The sequence below is a fragment of the Ciconia boyciana genome, chromosome 10 (assembly GCF_034638445.1).
Source record: "Ciconia boyciana chromosome 10, ASM3463844v1, whole genome shotgun sequence".
Lineage (NCBI taxonomy): Eukaryota > Metazoa > Chordata > Aves > Ciconiiformes > Ciconiidae > Ciconia > Ciconia boyciana.
Genome location: NC_132943.1, coordinates 24,936,734 through 24,955,810, shown reverse-complemented (window position 1 = coordinate 24,955,810; position 19,077 = coordinate 24,936,734). Strand labels below are relative to the sequence as shown.

At 38.2% G+C, this 19,077-nt stretch overlaps 1 protein-coding gene across 2 annotated transcripts in view; it reads left to right on the top strand.

The window, feature by feature from the left end:
- The first annotated feature begins 757 nt into the window (after positions 1-757).
- The window catches only part of OLA1 (Obg like ATPase 1), a 103,134-nt gene continuing 84,814 nt past the window's right edge, over positions 758-19,077 (top strand). Inside the window, exons 1-4 of one of the 2 annotated variants that reach the window (XM_072874583.1) lie at positions 758-830; positions 1,135-1,235; positions 3,115-3,258; positions 13,242-13,369. In XM_072874583.1, coding sequence (XP_072730684.1) covers positions 1,135-1,235; positions 3,115-3,258; positions 13,242-13,369 — 373 coding nt within the window. In that variant the 5' untranslated portion in view covers positions 758-830. Of the gene's footprint in view, positions 831-1,134; positions 1,236-3,114; positions 3,259-13,241; positions 13,370-19,077 lie in introns of those variants that run through there. The other variant, XM_072874584.1, reaches the window with a different exon arrangement.

Genomic DNA, 19,077 nt, shown 5'->3' with positions numbered 1-19,077 from the left:
TGAAGCCATGCTGGCTGTCTCGAATCACCTCCCTGTCCTCCATGTGCTCTAGCATAGCTTCTAGGAGGATCTGTTCCATGATCTTCCCAGGCACAGAGGTGAGGCTGACAGGTTGGTAGTTCCCAGGGTCATCCTGTCTACCCTTTTTAAAGATGAGCACAATGTTCCCCTTCTTCCAGTCACCAGGCTGCCACAATCTGACTTCACCTGACTGCCACAATCTCAGCACACAAACATCAACATCAGTTCCTACCGCTCCTCTTTTGTATGTTCGTATTGAGGCTTTTGGTTTTCAGCCAAGAAGGTAAAATAATAATTTATTATTGATGAAGGAAACATTGAATTATATTAAATTATAGGGTTTGTGCGTAACTTGTGGCACACAGTCGTCTTTCCCCTATCTGCGTATGCTCTTTTTAAAACTAGTATAAGCACTTCCGCAGGTCGCTTTATAGCCAATGAGCTGCTGTTCCCTACGCATTGTTATGGATAAAGTGAATGCAGTTACATTCGATTGCAATGTACGTGAATAACGCTTATTCACTTTCTGTAACGACGACCTGCGAGGCCGCCAGCGCTAGACCTCGCGTTAGGAGTACGGATGGAGCAGGAACGGCTCTGGAGGAGCTGAGGGGAGGAGGGAGGGAAGGAGGAAGGGAGGGCGCCTGGCCAGCGCCGCCCTCCCGCGGCGCCCTTTCCCCTCGCGCCGCTCCCGACCAATGGGCGGCCTCGGCCCCGCCTGTTCCGCCGGCGTGTCCGCGTGCGCGGCCGCTCACGCTTCTTCCTCTCAGGCGGGGGCCGCGCAGCTCGGCTCCGCCAGCTGAGCTGAGCTGAGGTGAGCCGAGCCGAGCCGAGCCGAGCTGAGCCCAGCCCAGCCCGCCCGCTCTCTCCCCACCCCGGGCCTCACGTCGCTCCGCCGGGCCGGGCTGAGGGGGGAGTGCGGCGGGGGAGCCGCCGGGGCCGGACTGAGGGGCTGCCGGGGCCTGGGAGCTGCCGCGCCTCCGGCTGGCAGCGCGGGGCGGGGGCGGGTGTTTCTCCTCGGCCTTTTCGAGGCGGAGGCCTCGGCTCGGCCGCCGCGCTCTGCCCGGTGCGTCTCTCGCGGGGCCTTCAGCGTGCCGTGCTCTGTGCTTTCAGATGCCCCCGAAAAAGGGAGGCGACGGGGTTAAATCGCACCCGATCATCGGAAGGTTTGGGACGTCCCTGAAGATCGGGATCGTCGGGCTGCCAAACGTTGGGTAGGTGGTCAGGGGAGCGCGGGGCTGGGGGCCGGCGGCGGGGCGGAGGAGCAGGGTTAGACCGCCCGGTAGGCTGGGGCTCCCCGCTCTCCTGAGTTTGCTTCTGTTCCAGGTAGAGTCACCTGACACAGCTTCTGGGTGAAGATAGATGTCTATAGGTGCGTGTACGAGCCGAGGGGTACAATATAAGTCTTTTTGCTCAGTGATAGACTTACATCTTAAGCTTGAACTACTTACAGGTGGAGCGATGTAAAATGCTCAGGTAGCATGAGGCTGGTGTATACAAGTCTGGACAAGATAATAGTGAAGAATTAAAAGAAAAAAAAAGTCTTAGAAATTGCTGAGTTTTAAAAAATACTACGTCTTTTGCATTTTCTTACTTCCACTGTTGTGTATGTGTAACGCATGTTTTTATGCAAATGCACATGCATACAAATTCCTTTTATATTTTATTTTTTTGGAGAGGATGATGTGCACAGGCAGGGGTTAGTGATACCGTAAGTATCATTAGCAATGAAGAGGGCTTCCATTCTTGAAACTTCTTCAGAGTTTGTAATGAAAAAAGTTGTGTAAGTTACAGTTTGGGAGAGACGATGGAAGATGAATTGTTGTTCCCTGTCATGTTTCTCATCTGTAGTTGTTATGGCTCAAAGGAACTACAATTCCTCAAAGGAAGTACACTTAAGTCACTTACTTAACAAGGATGATGAATTACCTGGAGAATATCTGTATGAAACTATTGGTGTTAATTCGTGTATCTTATTTACTGAAAGAAGTTCTCAGCATTCTCAAATGTTAAATCTTTAAAAAATTAGAGGAAAAGTCTTTGAGTGTGTCTCAGAGCCATAAGTACTGCTTTCTTGTCTTTTGGTTATCATTTATTTTATTTTTCAGGCTGTAGGTAAGTTGCACACCAGAAAGGATATAATTAGCTGTAACATTGTATAACATGTCAGTGGGGAATAATAGCATTTGCAGTTATGTTATGATGTAACTTTAAAAGAAAATTGTGACTGACTTTTGGGCATCTTGGCTGTATGCAGGGCAGCTTTCAGATTTTTTTTTTTTCCAGTGGATGAGAAGTTATTTGAAAATAAAAAAAACCCAACCAACCAAACCCAGAATATTTATGGTAGAAGATTCAGGAGTTGATTAAGAATTTTATCTTGAGCAATTCTTGAGTTATTGCTTCTTTAATAAATGCCAAATAACAAAATAATCTGCTACTTGGTTTAAGCGAAAATGTTCTTTTTTTCCCTGATACCACTTGCAGGTTTTTTTCCATTAATATTTAACAAGGATGAAAAATGTTTGGTAAGGTAGAACTGTATCTTTGTATGCACAAAAGATTACTTGTAATTGATTAACAGATGTGGTTTGCTTTCTATGCCCCTTTTTTTCTCTTTTGATTGTTGACTTTTATTGCTTAGATACTGAAATTGTGTTAATACGTAAATAAATCTGAAGAAACAATACAGTTGTGGAAAGAGCTGGTGAGTCTTGGCACTAGTTCACTCAGAGTAAGTTTCAAGCATCCTCATTGGTTTCTCACTTTGTGCTTGAGGAAAATGTGTAGTGGCCAGTAGAGCTGTGCTTTGCTTTTCACTTAAAATTTCTTTGCTAACTCCTATGTGCAATACAGTCACCTAGGGGAATTTTCAAGGGCAGGGACGAGAGGTAAATATCATCGGGTTTCAATGGGACACTCCGTATGCATATTTGAAAGTGTCTTGTACTAGAATCAGGGCAATGGTCACTCTTGTTGAAATAAAGGGAAAGTTCAGTATTGCTTTTGGGTTGGACTAAGATGTGTTTCTCTCCAGCCCTTTTAAATGGTTCTAATTTGAATTTCTTAAGAACATGTGTATTTTGTTTGTAGGAAATCAACATTTTTCAATGTGTTAACAAAGAGTCAAGCAGCGGCAGAAAATTTTCCTTTCTGTACTATTGATCCAAATGAGAGTCGAGTACCTGTGCCAGATGACAGATTTGACTTCCTATGCCAGTATCACAAACCTCCAAGGTAACTCAAATTCTTAATATTGTTCTTCAGTTGAGCAACTGAAATAGTATTACTGAACCCAAAGTTTTCATAGAAGTTTAATGCAACTATAATGTCTTTAAGTTTTTACTGACATCTGTTTTAGAATGTGAAATTATATATGTACCTGGATTATACTCCTCCCCCGCCAGTATGACCTTTGTGGTATGAGAATATGAGAATGAGAAATCTAGGAGCTGCTAGTCATTGCTCAGCACCATTTGGTGCTTGGTGTTCCTGTCTTTGAAAGTAGTGACTCCCAGGTGACTTGGAGGATCTTCTGAAGAGATTTGGAAAATGAACAGTAGTGAACATACCTAATGTGTCATGAGGTTGCTCATTTGTAAAATTTCCACCCTGTATTTTGTATCATTCAGAATATTGTATATGGTGTAGGTAGCCAAACAAGTATCTATGAACATACCTGTGTCCTTAGTCTTTTGACAGTAAGCTTTATGGGCAGCCTTTTTTCCCCTGACTCTTCCTCTCCTTTTTATAGGCTCTGCTACTTGTTACCTGGTATATTCAGGGATATTTCTACAATATGTCTCTTCTAATTGCTTCCTTATTCTAGGAGTGTATTAATTTTGTCACATCAATGGTTTTTGCTATTGACTGTTTCCATAATCCGTTCTATATGTTCAGTGTGGGAACTAGATTTTTTGCTTGAACAGCAAAACTTAAGGTGCTTTCAGAAAACAGAAACTTAAGAAGACACTTGTGACTTGTTAATTTCAGTTTGCAATTACTGGCAGAGATATCTTGAATAAAGTGAGTGTACGTAAATCATAGAGCGAATTAGCATGCATGTCTGTTCTTTTGTTGAACACTTGGGCCTCAGTTTTAGAGCCAGATCACACCCACTATTAAAAAAGATTGATTAGTCACCGATCAAAGATCCATTTGTTAACTTAATTTTCAGGTCCAAACAAGTTGCTTCCGGCTGCAATTCCTGTACACTTTTTAAATACTGAAAAATGCATTAATATGGAGCTGTTTGTTTAGGCACATTGTTGTAATATGTTATCTTGTTTTTCCTGCTCAAGTGAGTATTAAGTGTACTTGTTACTGTATGGATCATAAAACAAAACTCTGCTGAATTTGAGACAAAACTTTCTGACTGTTGATTGTGCAGAGATAATGGTGTGGCTTGTAAGTTTTATTGACAAATTTGTTCTAAATTGTAGTGTTATTGCTACTTTGGCCACATCAATAATCTCTTTGTCTTCTGACTTAGCTATGACTGGCTACTTCTAAATTAATAGATGAAGTGACAAAGAGGTTATTATCTCTCCCCTCATGCTGCCTTTGGCAATCTAGCCTTACAAGGAGTGCTAAGATTGTAAATACCTGTATGCGTGTTCTCCAACTCGCAAACTCTCTCTCTGGAAAAAAACCACCCTTAAATATTAATGAAAATAGTATATTTACTGAATACAGATTCTGTATTCAGATTACTGAATCTGTATTCAGTAAATATACTGAATTGGATAATAAGCTGGATATAAATAGTAAGTCAGCTTTCATTTGAATGGTCTTTTGACTTTAAGAGAGTATCTGTTACTTAAAATCAATGGATGTGGGGATTAGTGGGTATTTATAGCTCCTGAGTTCACTTATGCTGCTTGTACAATTTTAATATTTCACTATAACGGTAATAAAGCAGTGATAATTAGTGATAATTCAGTAGCACAGTAGACCAAAGTAATTCTCTTTGAGCTGTTTGTGCTCGTCTGAGACTAAGTCAGGAAAAGGCTGCTATGGTCATGAAGATATACAACTGAATTGTAATTTAAATTCCTTAATTTCTCTTGTATAGTCTTGATTTTGTTCTTCATCTTTATGTAGTAAGTTCTTTGTTAATTTTCTACTTGTTTGGATTAGTAGGCGTAATCAATCTGTGCACGCAGAATGTTTTATAAACAGTGAGTTCTCTTTAAATTAGACTCTTGTCTAGCCTCAAGATTTTGTCTTTTAAAATCTAAAGCATTCAGGTTTTTATTTCCCTCATGCTACACTTAGTCATCACATAAGTGCAGTCATTGTTTGGAGGTGGGGAAAAAAAAAAAAGGACTTTGTCTTAACTAAAATAATGTATGACAGGCCAAAGTGATCTTGCCTTGATGCCTGCTCTGAGCAAGGGAAGGGAAGAACAGGACTGGGCTGGGCTGGCAGTTGCTGTCTGTCACACTGAGCTGAGATTGCTGCTGCTACAGAGAGATGGACTCTATTGCCAAGAATATTGCTAGTATGGGTTTATGGCTGTTCTGCCATTGGAGGAAGAGTTCAGCTCTTCAGGTACCGTTTGTTCCTTGAAGATCTGGTCCTGTCTCCAAAAGAAGAAAGCATCAGCCGGGATGGGACTGGTGTGCAGTTACTTGCTAGCCCATGCTGAAAGCTAACTGGTATCACTTAATTGGAAATGTAATGTTTGTAAATGTAGGCAACAATTTAGAGACTATTATGTGAAGGTAAATCTGTACTTAATAGATTAAGGTACACCTCCAGAACTTATAACCTGTGCTTTTTTTCTTTCTGCAGCGGTGGATGATGTATATGACTGTTTACAATAAATAAGTTCAGTGATATAGACTGTACACAGAAGGTGGGCTCCAAGAATTTCCAGTAAAAACTGCTGTGTCGCTACCGAATTAATTAGATGAGCAAATTTCCTTGAGCTTTAATGTTACCTATTACTTGCTTTCTGGTGTGAATGAAATTGTGGATATTGAAAAAAAGAGACCTTAATATATTAAAAATAATTCTGAATGCTTGTTACTTTAAGGTCTTAGTTTATATTGTTACTAACAATTTATGTATTTAAACTACTTATATGTTTGCTTCAAATTTTATACAGCATTCAGTGAAAACTCATATTTGTTACATTGTGCAGCATGTAGCTTTTTCAGAAAGGAAAGACTGTTGGCTTTTTATTTTGTTGTCCTCCTACCCCGTTCCCCCAGCACGGGTACTTTCAGGCAAGGTTTGACAGACTAATGATTGAATTAGTTCCAGTTTAGTAATTGGAAAGAGAATACTTTCTTTGGACTGATTCACTTCAGCAGGAACTAAAGAAGAAAGGTGTATTTTCCCCCCCAATCTATGAATCTGAAGCAGGTAGCAGAGGATGAGATCTGCTAATTCTAAAATGGAAAAAGAGATGTTCTTCATCTCAGCAGGTAGCTCCTGCCTTGAAAATTGAGACTTGGAAGCCAGAAACAGTTGATCTGTTAACTGTGGTTAATATTTTAATGGGACATTTTGTGTTTAGAAGTGATGGGTTTCCTACACAAAAGAACTGTGTGTGTAGCGCATCTAAAGAAATTTTAGTAACTTAATAAAAGCTTTAATAAAGCTATTCTTGTGCATTTTTTTGTTCTAAATTTTATTAAGGTGCTGCTTAATCACATTAAGCCTAAAAATATTTTTTAATGTATGTCAAACTGATGTCATTTGGACAGGTGATTTGTGTCATAACTCACAAATATCTTGAAAGTCTCTGAGTATATATACCCACCAGGCTTAGCCTGTACGGTCCTGCCTACTACCACAGCTGTAGTGTACTGTGCTTGACCAGGAGTTGTGTCTCAGTGGTGACATTTGATTCAAGCCTCAAAATGATTTTGAGTGAGGGGGTGGAAGAAACTGCTATTTGCTATTTCCTCTTTTTTTTTTATTTTGTGCCCCAAATAATCTCCTCACTGCAATTATTTGCATTCTTTCTTCTTTACTTTAAACTATATGATTAACTAAAAGAAATACTCAGGTAGAAGCAATGTAAGCCTAAGCTATGTTTTAAGTGTAGATAATTAAAACTGAAGGACTGTATTGGCTGATAGTAATCAACCTGTGTGAAAATATTAATTAAAAAAGTGATTTTTAAAGTCTATGTTTCTGCTTCCTCCTCTGGTTAAAATCAAATGAGATTATAAGCAGGAATGAGTAAAATGTAAGTAGTTCGGTTCATCCTTTCTCAAGTTACCGGTGTTCATTTAATTCCTTGTTTGTTTGTACCTGTAAGCAGGTGCATTGTCTTCCACATATGTGTTCACAAAACACACAGCTTATTGCAACCACAAACATTTCTATTTAACATAGACTGTTTTTAATCTATCTTGGATGTCCTTTTCAAACTTAAATTTTAAAGCAATCCTGGTTATCTCGCAGGAGGATGATATGTAAAGTGCAACTACCCCTCTTCAGCTCTAGCACTGTCCAATGTATTTCAGGATCTATGTCCTTTTTGTCAGCAAATTGCTTTGGTTTGTTCTGTTGCATGGTAGATTGTTAAAATTCATGCATTCAGATCTTTAGTGCTCAAGTGATGGTTACTGAACTAAATCTGAGTAACTTCCATTGTTGTCTAGGTTGTGAAAGTCCTGTGTAATATGAAATAAAAGTTCTCTTGAACTTATTATAGGGTAGCATACTCAGATACTTAATAAAGTTTTGAAGTCAAAATTTTGTAATCAGTTGGTGGAAGGTACTACTTAGAAACCAGATCAGCAGTGGGACTTTTTGAATGACATCATGTGGGACTTACTCTAGGTTTAAAAAGAGCATTTATATAAATGAAAACCACCTGTAATTCCAGAGTGAAACATGAATAACTTATCTGGATGTAACTCTGGCATATCAGCATCTATAAGAGAATCCCATTTTTTACAGAAAACAACTGAAAGTTGGCAAGTATATCCTGTTGTTAATGTGCTTCTTCCTTTGGTGTTACTGAGTTTGCCTGCTCTTCAGTTAGTTCTGAGCCTGTGTAAATCAACTTGGCTGTGATGTTTGTTCTAGCATTGCAAATGAACAAATTGCATTTGCCAGCAGTGAATGAAAGACCTTAAGTAGTGGTGACTTGAGCCATCTTTTCTGCCTGGTGGGAGAAGGCAAAGTTTAATTAGTTGTATTTTGTTGGTGTAATAACTCACTGAACAGTTTGAGCATGCAGGCATTTGATATACACAGGACACTGAGTATGTGTCTTAATCCACACTGAATCTTTTACCTTTTTATAATTCATGTAAATGAAATTTAATTACCAGATTTTTCACTTCTGGTTCATGTGCTATTAGGTTCAAGTCTTGTTTGTCAGTACCATGGATAAAAAGCTATTAATGAAATTGTTCTTGCATAGAAATGACCAGAGTTCATCTGCAGTACCTAGTTCTTCAGAAGCAGATTCCTTTAATTACCCTGTGAGGTATTTTGCTTACATTGGTCAAAACTGCTTGCAAGGTTGACTGCAGAAACTGTAATAGGGAGTACAGTCTCCTGGAAGAGGGGGGGACTGAACTGTTATTTTCTGTTTGGAAATGAGCCAAAAATACGAGTGAGGACAGACTGAGAGTTGAATGGGTTTCTAAGAAGTTGTCAAAATATACATGTTCTTCTATGTTGCTACTTCTACTTCAGGTCATTTGTGAACTCTTAACGGATGACTCCTACTTAAGTTATATGAATTTTTGGGAAGGGAGAAGAGTTTCCCTTTTCTAACAGACATCAAATAACAGCTTTTAAAGGCAGAAGAGCCTGTGCTGGAACCAGGAGATGAGTAGCACATTTGGCTTTACCAAAGAGAAAAGGGGAGCTGGACATTTTACCCTAATACTGAAGAATCTGGCCTTTTTGGTATGTGGGACCTAGGATTAGGTAGAGTTTGAGTTTAGAGAAATTTCTTGAACTATTCAAGAAATGAATAAAAAGTGAGTGTTATGAGAATTATCAGTGAGGCTTACTGGAAAATTGCTGCATTTTGAACTTAGTTGAAGCTGTCATGTGGCTTTCTGGGGTCCCCTGGTGGATGTGAGGTTTCAGTAAACAGTAGTAAATGCTGCAGAGAAATTATTGGGGTATTGTTTTCATTGGAGAAGAGAGATTGTGGAAACCTAGAAGAATGAAAACCCAGGGAGAGAAACAGTATTTTGGTTATGATGTTTCAATCTAAGTCAAAGCTTCAGGTATATGCCACCGGTAAGGTTTCTCAACTAAACAATTACTTGTGGAAACTCGAGAAATAAATGTATGCCTCTTCCTGTCAAATTTTGGAATAAAAATATATGCACAACAAATTGCAGATACCGTATGTATGTGCATTTTAAAAGAAAAAAGGTAACTGGTTACATTGTACTGTTCAGTACTACTGTAGTGAACAAACAGGTCAGGTAAAGAAACTCCTCTTGCCTGTTTAAATAACTGTTTTGCACAGAAGTTTGAAACAAAGTTGGTGAGAAATAGGCCTCCTCCCCTGCAAAATGCATAACCCTATGGATGCGTAAGTCTCTTATTCCTGAATAAATATCCTAACCACTGGACCACAAAACTGTACGTACTTTGGCCCAGCGAGTCTTGTGCTTTGTTGCACAGTACCTCATACAGTGTAGTATGCTAACACAAAACCCCTGTTGCTGTATCTCTAAGTGAGGTAAAAGATCCTTGCTCAAGGATTATACCTGTGCTTAAAATATAAAGGTACTTCTGGATTTAGTAATCTGTTTCATATTATAAATTCCTGTGACATGCTTTATGGTAGATTGGTGTTGCACTGATTTGTACAAATGATCAGTTGATGCCACCTGTTCCTGATGATCATTTGAGACTCAGTGACATTATGCTAATGTTGACTAACGAATCTTAAGAAATGGAAATTAATCTGTTTAGGGGAGGGGGAAAAAAAGAGAACAATCCAGTTAAGTCTTCTACATTTAAAAGAACTAAAACACACTTGAGATATATGGTACTTTTCCCCCATTCTTTGCAGTGTTTTCTGTTTATTTAGTTTCATAATGTTTACTCTTTGTCCTTCAGAGCATAGGCAAGTGTGACTAGTTTGTGCCTTTTTCTGCTTTTCTCTGTATTCATCTTTCTATGGTGAAACAGAGATTTAGGCTTAGGAAAAGGGCTGCCAAGAATGGGGATGGTTTTATTTTGCTTGGAATGTTCGCTTTGTGGTACCCAAGGTGAAGGTGAGAAAACATCCTGGAAACCCGGATACTGGTCTTCAAAGGTCTCTTGCTTGTATTAGTCAACTGTGAAATGTGCTGGGGTTTTCTTTCCATTGTCTAGCAAATGAGGTTGATTCTGGTGATAGAGTGGTCCATCTGCATATGAAGGTATCTGTCTTGCTCTAATGTGGCATCTTTGTAGTGAAAGTGTGAATTCTTCTGATGGCTGGCCAGGAAGTTAATCCTACCAGAATGATAGGGGGAGCATAGAAGGAGAACATTTCTAACACCACCTTTGTTTTTCTTAAAACACAGTTCAAAATGACAATGGAGAAGTGCTTTAAAGAGTGGCATTTTTCTACCTTGCTGTTGACTTAAGTTACGTGTCAAAAAGCAAGGAATTATAATTGCTGTTTCTTCTGAAGTATGTATTAGCTCTGTGGTTCTGTCAGGCAAAAGGAGTTATTGGGTTAATGCATTAATAGTTACTGGTTTCTGTCTTCAGAATGTGCATTACTCTTGGTAGTGTGTTAAACTTAAGGATTTGCTGTTTCTGTTTGAGTTTGTGTACTGGTAGTTAAAAAAAAAAAGCTAGTTTGCTAAGAAAACCACAGTGAGACAAAAATGTGACATTTTTAAAGTTTGTTTATTTCAGAATGTACTTATTTATGTTCGTTCTACTGCATTCAACAGCATTAACTTGCAGTACACGACATCTGTCTTCCCAAGGATGGGCCCTTCTTTTCATGGGCCTAGTGAAGTTTAAAGCTAAAAGTCAACACATTGTGTACCTGAATTTAAGTAACTCATGCTATGTTGTAAGTATTTTCTAGTGGTTTTTTTTTAAGTTTACCCTTCTGGGTATTGTGTTCTATTCATGCTTGTTTCTAAGCACATCACAAAGGTATAATGACATGAAATGTCATTAAGTTCCTAATTTATTACACCTGACAGGTTTTGTGATACTTTGAACTTCACCTTGGTAAAGAAAAAGATTTTGTCCAGATCTTGTATTATGAAATTGGTTTACTTGAAATAAGTCTTTTTTCTTGGGAAGTGTTAGAGGAAGATCGAAACCAAAACCAGGATAAGATCTTTTGCTTTTAGGTCACCACATTTCCAGAAATATTGATGTTGCATGCTAGGGTGGACTCTGATGGATCATCTCTTCCCAAATTAGGAAGTTCATTTCAAGTGAGGCAGCGCATCTGCTAATATTAAACTATGTGTTGTGTTATTTGCAGTCAAATGGAAGTGGATAGCACTAAAAAAAAAAAACCAGTTGGAAACTTGAGGTGTTCTACCTAAGCTTGTTGCTCTGAGCAGAGACAACGATTTCCATAACTACAGCTTTTTCTGTATGGGCCACAGCTGCCATACCAGGCATCAGGATAAGAAGAGAAGGGTGGTTTTCTGATGCTAATGGAGTTTTCTGCTGTTACAGATTTGACAGCAGTCATGCTGTCAAATATTTCAATATTTGAAAAACCAAATATATTTATCAGCAAGCTGTCACAGTAATTAAAGCCCAGTTTGAGCTGTGGACAATAAAGACTTCAAAAGTATAACACTGTTCAGAGAAGGTTTCTGTATAGGGTTGACTAGGAGGTCACTGGCTAGGTCATCCCTAGCACTTATTCACACCTACGTGGTTGCTTCTGTCTGTGAGCAGCATGGCAATGGTCAGTCTTTGGACTTCTTAAGCTAGACCACAGAATTTATATCTTTAGATTTGAATCTGTATTGAAGAACTCTCACCATAAAAGTTTTTCACTGCTTTACAAATTGGCACTGTACGCTCATGCAGACTTCATAGCATAAGTCACACCCTTCTCATAGTTGTTATTAAAGCTATGGATACGGGTGTTTTCCATTATACTCACTGTCAGTAAAATAGTGAACTGTTGTATTAATCTTAGCATAGTGCTAATGAAATATAATGGTGATAATTTAAAGTGTTTAATGGAAATTAAGTAGTGTTCCACTTATTTATTTTGAAGCCATCAAGTTTGAGATCTTGATGACTATGGTGTGCGGTTTCTTGTCTTTTGCAAGTGAGGAATTTGCAGAATTTCAGTGTGGTCCTGTCTCTGCCGCTGTTTATGATGGTGTTGTCATTTGCATAGACCATATGAAGGTGCTTTTAGTCAACACCTTATCACAAAGTTTTAGGGTTTTTTCCTGATTCAGCTGGATTTTGAGAAGTAATTTGGTTTAGAATATACCTCAAAAAGATTAATGCCCATTAAGTTATTTGCTCATTTTAAAACAACTTGAGAATCTGCACAGGATAAAAGGCTTGCAGTTTATAAATTGCCATATGAATTTCCCATAGCTCTAAAGCTTTTTTTTCCATTTTTTGTAAACTAATTTGAACTTCATGACCACTTTGTTGTTGCTCTATAAAATCTCATGTAGACAAGTCTGCTAACCCATTGCTGTTAACTATGGTGGAAAACATCACAGCTGTTTACATTATAATGCCAGCTTCGTCTTAACTTGTTTTCTGCTTTCTTTCAAATTGTTTGCATAACTCTGATCACTGCTAGTTTTAATCACCACTGTATTAAAAAAATGCCCTTGTCTTCTGAGAAAGTTGCTTAACTTACTGAACTAAATGGTAATCTTAGAGTTGTGTGATAGCAGAGTGCAATGGCCATTTATGTGTCTTATCCCTTTGGTACTATCAAAACTGCTCATTACAGATGACTGACTTCATGCCTCAGTGTTCCAGGCCTGGTTGATTATTCGTACAGTTGTCAGTATGATTCCACACTTAGAAACTAGTTTACTTCATTTTACATGAATAATGACAGAGAAATTAAAGAATGGTTGATGTTTCACGTGGAAGGGGGGAATCTTGTCTTTTATATATTGCACATTAAATAAGGAAGAAAGCTACTTCATGTATAACTTGTTCTAGAAAAAAGAAATGTCAGATTTTCATGTTCTGAATTTATTTCTGTGCTGAAAGTTTTGGCTAATATGCTTCAGTAATGAAACTTAACTTTTATATTTCAGCAAAATTCCAGCCTTTCTGAATGTGGTGGATATTGCTGGCCTTGTGAAAGGAGCCCACACTGGCCAAGGCTTAGGAAATTCCTTCTTGTCTCATATTAACGCCTGTGATGGGATCTTTCATCTGATGCGTATGTAAACTTATTTAAATGTTCTCTCTGTAGCTTAAGGACAGCATTGTTGTACTCTAAGAACTGTGGAGCAAATATCCATTACAATTTTAACTTTTGCCATTCAATTCGAAGTCATCGGGTTTTGGGTTTTTCCAACCAAGAAAATCCCCATCCTCTGCTATATAAAGGGTATGTCTTTCTTCATTAGCATCGTGTTGAAGACTTAAAAAGGAAGTGGGTTTTTGGAAGTCTGCAGTAATGGCTTGTTGTTTTCTTTTGCCAGCAGTGCATGGCAGTTGATTTGTTCAGTTTTCTAAAGGAGGAGGAATGGAATGTGATGATAAAAGGCTGAAATGGAAGTAGAAAATGAAAATATGGAGTTAGTAGCAGACTCTGGGATTCTGTTCCTCACAGGGCAAGCCTCACTTCTTTCCTTTTCCTGATTTCTGTGCGACTTATATTGAGTCTTGACATCCCCCACTCACCCCCCCCAATCTCTGTGAATTCTGAACATTTATCAGTTAGACCAAGGTCTTTAATTCTCTTTCATCACCTATTGCCACAATACAGAACTGGCCTATTAACAGCACTTACTAACTGGATACTTAAAAGCTTGTTGAAGGTGTATGTTGGTTTGCAATACACTTTGAGTGTTGAAAAAGGCTTCTGGTCTGAAAAGATTGAGCTTAATAATGCTTGTGCAGATTTGAGGAAACTGGACGCCTTTGTTGCTGTCTTTTGGCCATTATTATACAGTGATTGATGAAACAATAGAACAAAATAAAATAAAAATACTTTTTATTTGGTGATTGGAGCAAAAATTTTTTAGTGGGCAGGGTGTTTCTAAAACAAAGCCCAAAGGCATGGAATGTTACTATCATATAGTACTCATTTACAGGCTTAGAACCCCTGTTCCCATGAGCATGTTTTTTGAAGCATATTTATAAAGAGCATTGAACTGATGTGCCTCTACAGTCTGCATGCTTGGTGAATAGGTAAGTATGCTACCTCAGTCAAATGCAATTTATTATGCATCGAGAATACCTAGACACTGATTTGGTGCAGAGTGCTGGTATTATGTTTTCAATCAAGTGAGACAAACTTTGTGGGGAAAGGTATTACGTTCTTAGGCTTATACTGTTGAAAAACAGGACATGCTTTTGGCAACGTTGGCCTTTTCTAAGGTCTTTTAGTGCGTAGAAACCATCTATAACTGTGCATGTGTGGAGCATTACTTGTCCTTTGAAAACTTGGCCCCGTTTATATTTTATATCTAGTACTACTATTTTCTGTTAAAGTTGATTGACGCATACTTTCAGTAGAATAGAAAACTATGGGCTATTGATTGTAGCTAAGCAGTTGATAAGTATTTAAAACTAAGACATTTTGAAAAGGTGATGCCAGATCCTTACTGGGTAGAGTGAAGTAAGTCTTTTGAACTTGTGCATCATTTTAGGAACTAGTTTGATATATGAGGGTTGTACTAATACATCGTATATTAAATATTTGTAACTCTGCAAGAACCATTGCTACGGTATCCCTAGAGAAAAGTGGGGATCAGTTTCCCCAAATCCATTGCTATCTTGGGATTATAATTACTGTTTTGCCTGGTGTCAACTGAGAACAAGTGATAAACTCTTTATACTTGCTCTGTTTTGATACTTGTATCATAAATGCTTGTTAAGGAACAGGTTGATATAATAGCCAGTGGAAGAAGATGCTTTTTAATCTATATGTTGAATAATCCTAAGCATTTGTTTCAGGTAGCTATTATAAGCGTTAACATCATTTGTATTTTTCTTTGGGGATTGAAAGAGGAATGAAACTATTGTTGTGGGTTTTTAAACCATTTGGATACTTACTTTGTATTAACATCTATTTCTTCTAATCTAGTCTTGCATTTACTTGTTATATGTTTCAGTTTCTTTCAAGGATTCTGAAATGTTTGTGAAGTGATTGTTGCTGTTTTTCTTCTTTGGGAGCAAAAAAGATAATGGAATTACTTTTTAAATAGCACTTTTTCCTTTTTCTTTTTAAAATCTTAACCCTGCCTCTTATGCTACTCTTGCTAGATGTTTTAGCTAGAATGCAAGCTAGCGATGAACTGAAGTAGAAATTCTGTGTGTTGATTGCCCAATAAATACAAAGATCTTTCAAAGTATTACTTGGGGATAATAGTAATAATAAAAAGCTAATGCAAAATTTTGTACTTGAGAGATGTAAAACTACTTTTTTTTCCCCCTGCAAATTGCATACTAGTTCTACTTTCCTTTCCCCACACTACTATAAAAATGAAGATTTGGCACTAAAAGCTAGTAATAGCCCTCTAAAACTTAAAAATCTATTGGTTACACAGCACAAACTCTAGTTAAAACCTGTAACCCACTGAAGTTTTCAACATACCATGCCAACTTATAATATAAGAATGTATAAACCTTTTTTATATGCTGTAATGTTTTTATACCCACCCACCTGTCAAAATTATTTCCAATCTAAAAATCCCTTTTTATGAGTCTGTGGCATACCTGGAGTTTGCATGGTTTCTATCAGATTATAGAAGCTACCTAAACTGTTTTTGTAAATCCTTAAACTTTCCAGATCCTGAGAGGATGAAGCTTCTTTGTTGCCCTTTACCAGGGTTTGGTCCACGTTCTTAATGGACTGTGTCTCTTTAAGAACCAGTGCCCTGAGACTGGCCATCAGTTTTCAGCCTGGCAGGTAGGCACTGAATCTCTGCAGTCCCGTAGAAGCTGACTTAAAAGGAACTCAGACAGGTTGCTCCTATTAAAGGGGAATAGGCAGTGAACTGGAAGGTGAGGCTTTGCATGCCAGTAAGCTGGAAAGGAGGTGTTGCTGAAGATGAAAAGAAGATGAGAATGATAAAATCTTCTTAAGAAGAGATGCGCTAGGAAGTGATCTGGGGACCATGCTTTTTCAAACATGAAAAATTTAGTGTTTGCTTTTACTAAGTTTTGAGTTGTTCTGGAACAAATTTTCACCTTTCAGCACTGAAACAGTTGCTCCCTGTCTTTATGCTGTTGTAGTATGTACTACTGCTGCCCTTGTTAATGGCTAGCATGTGAAGCAGAGCCCTTTGGAGAATTGGTCTTTTCTTATTTCTGGATGCCAGGCAGAAAATCAGAAGCAGGTCATTGTGGGGTTTGTGCTGTAGACTTAAAGGTCTGTGTGCCTGAGTATATTGAAGAAAGGCTTGTTAGGCTTTGACTTAGCTTGGTTCAGTTGATATTTTTGCAAAAAGCAGTTTGAGAATTAACTCACTCAAGTTCTATTACTTAAGGTAATGATAGGCAAGGAAGTGGCTAGCTAGGAATGTAGAGCTCTTATTGAGTACAATGAGCCAAACTTTGGGAATCTCACTGAAGGTATTTTATCCTAGGCTAAAGGTTTTGATCCTGTTTTCTTTCTTCATTGAGAATCTGTTGAACTGTTTTCTTTAGGACAAAAGGTTTGTCTTTTTTTTAGCTGCCATGATAGAATTCACTGTTGTTACCTCTTTGTGTTATGAGATGGTTCTTTTAAGAAGGTTGTTGCCTGTCAGTTTATCCACCACAGGGCGCATAGGTGAGCTGCAGCTGTAGTACTCTCAAAGTAATTATGATTACATTTCTGTTGGAACTGTGGAAGTTCTGTGTGGTGTTTACCTAGATTGTTTCTTGCATGGCATAAAGCTGAGGAGAGATGAGATTTATTTCTGTCTAGCTAATTCTCTACTTTCCTTACTTCCTTTAAAAAAGGAAAGTACCCTCACCTTGAAATGGTTATGGATTTTCAGCCTTCAAGTTTCCATATCCTAGATAGACTATTACTTTCCCTGGGAGACACAGTGTTCATTAAGTCAATGAAAACATTGTTTTTATGTCTACGGTATATTTTAATATATCTAAAGAAACAGCAACCTGTGTGAGAACAGCGCGTGGTAGGGTAATAGGTCAAGTAAAAGGAGAGGTAAGTTTGTGTTGAGCACCACTGTAGTTTTGTACATGATTAGTAACAGTATGAAGCAGATTCTCTTAGCTCAGCAAACAAAGTTTTCCTATACAGAATAGAGCAATACATTCTTGGGTTTTGATACTTCCTATAGATTTTTTCTGTTAAAGTGCACAAATTGAAAATTAATTACTGATATTTAAAATAAACCATTTGATCTCAATACACTTTAAAAAATATTTCAGAGGTTATCCCAGTTTCTTAGGGGTAGGAGCATATTTTATTTTTGGCTGAATCCAATTATGAAAGCCTCAAACAGATATACTTGCTTACTTATTGGCTGAGTGAATGGGGAATTTAATTTTAAAACTGTTTTCTGTCCTGGATAGTGGCGTCTACAGCATTGGTACCATAGTAACCTGACACATGCTTTAAAGTAGTTACAGTTTTGTTAATCTTCCAAGTTTCACTGTTTAATTTGAAATATTTCTGACAGTTCTATTTTCCATGTTTCAGGTATATTACGGTTTTAACTGAGGCAGCAATGTTTTTGTGGTGGCAGAAGGCAGGCTGTTTGAAGATTGCAATAGTGTTTCTTCCCAAGTTGCATGGCTTTAACCACCTTTCAACTTTTATGGCAGATCAATCACAAGTACTTGTAGAAAATTACTTTCTTTGTATGGTGGACTAAAAATGGCAACCTTGTTACAAGTGTAAATTTACACATTACTCTTAAATAATGCTTCGGTGAAGAAAATGGTAGATGTCAGTATTTAGTCCCTGCTACAGCTCTGAGTTTTTGAATGTGCTGGATGTTAAACATCCAGAGCTCGTGTTTTTGAGTTTCTCTTCCCAGTGATATCCTGCAGTCCTAGTTTTCTAGAAAATATGTTCCACATTTTTCTCTTATTTTTAGTTTCTTTAATGAAATCCAGTCTTTCTCTTCAAAGTTACAGAAATTGGAAGGAAATTTGTCTGTAAAAGTACTTTGCTGTCAAATGCACCTTTTTAATAAATAAAAAAACTTAGGGTTCGATGCCCAATCTTTGAAGTAGGGCAGGCAACATTGGCTTTTGTGGAAGAACTTGAGAGCTCGCCTGCATGCCATCGCCTGGTCTTCCAGTCCTGCAGAGGAACGTGCGAGCCGCCTGTGGTGACACGATGCTGAGGGATTGCAGACAGGTAGGGGTGGGGAGCTCCTGTTTTGCTCCTCTGTCTGGAAGTGCTCTGACTACACAGCAGAGGACCTGTAGCTGCCTTTTAGGGGCAGGAGGGGAGAATTTGGTAACTGATAATCTGTGAAATGTTGTTCTTTGTGACAAGAGTGAAAGAACCATGAAGGTAGACATCTCCCGCAGTCTTACAGAAATGACTGGTGTGACCAATGTGAATTGGTTCCTAAAAAGCTTTAATTGCTTTTAGTCCAGTTTTATGTCTGCTATAACTTGAAATGTTTAGTACACCCCCTGGTTCTGCCTCCTTCAGGGTTTTAGGTAACTTCTAAACCAATTTGCCATTATTTAAAACTTGGATAGATATGAATCACATGAGCTGAGTGATGTTTGAGATCAACACTAATCAAAACTGAGTTTGACAGTATTTGTACTGATTTTTGCTCAGCATTTAAAATCAAGTTGACTTGGCTTTATTTTTTATCATCATGAGGGTTATTGTGAACTCAGTAATACTGCCAGTGCTTTGATTTGCCTGTAAAAATCAAAGTGGTGATAACAAAGTTATTGAACTGAATAAGATGCATCCTCTGTTCTGACTTCATT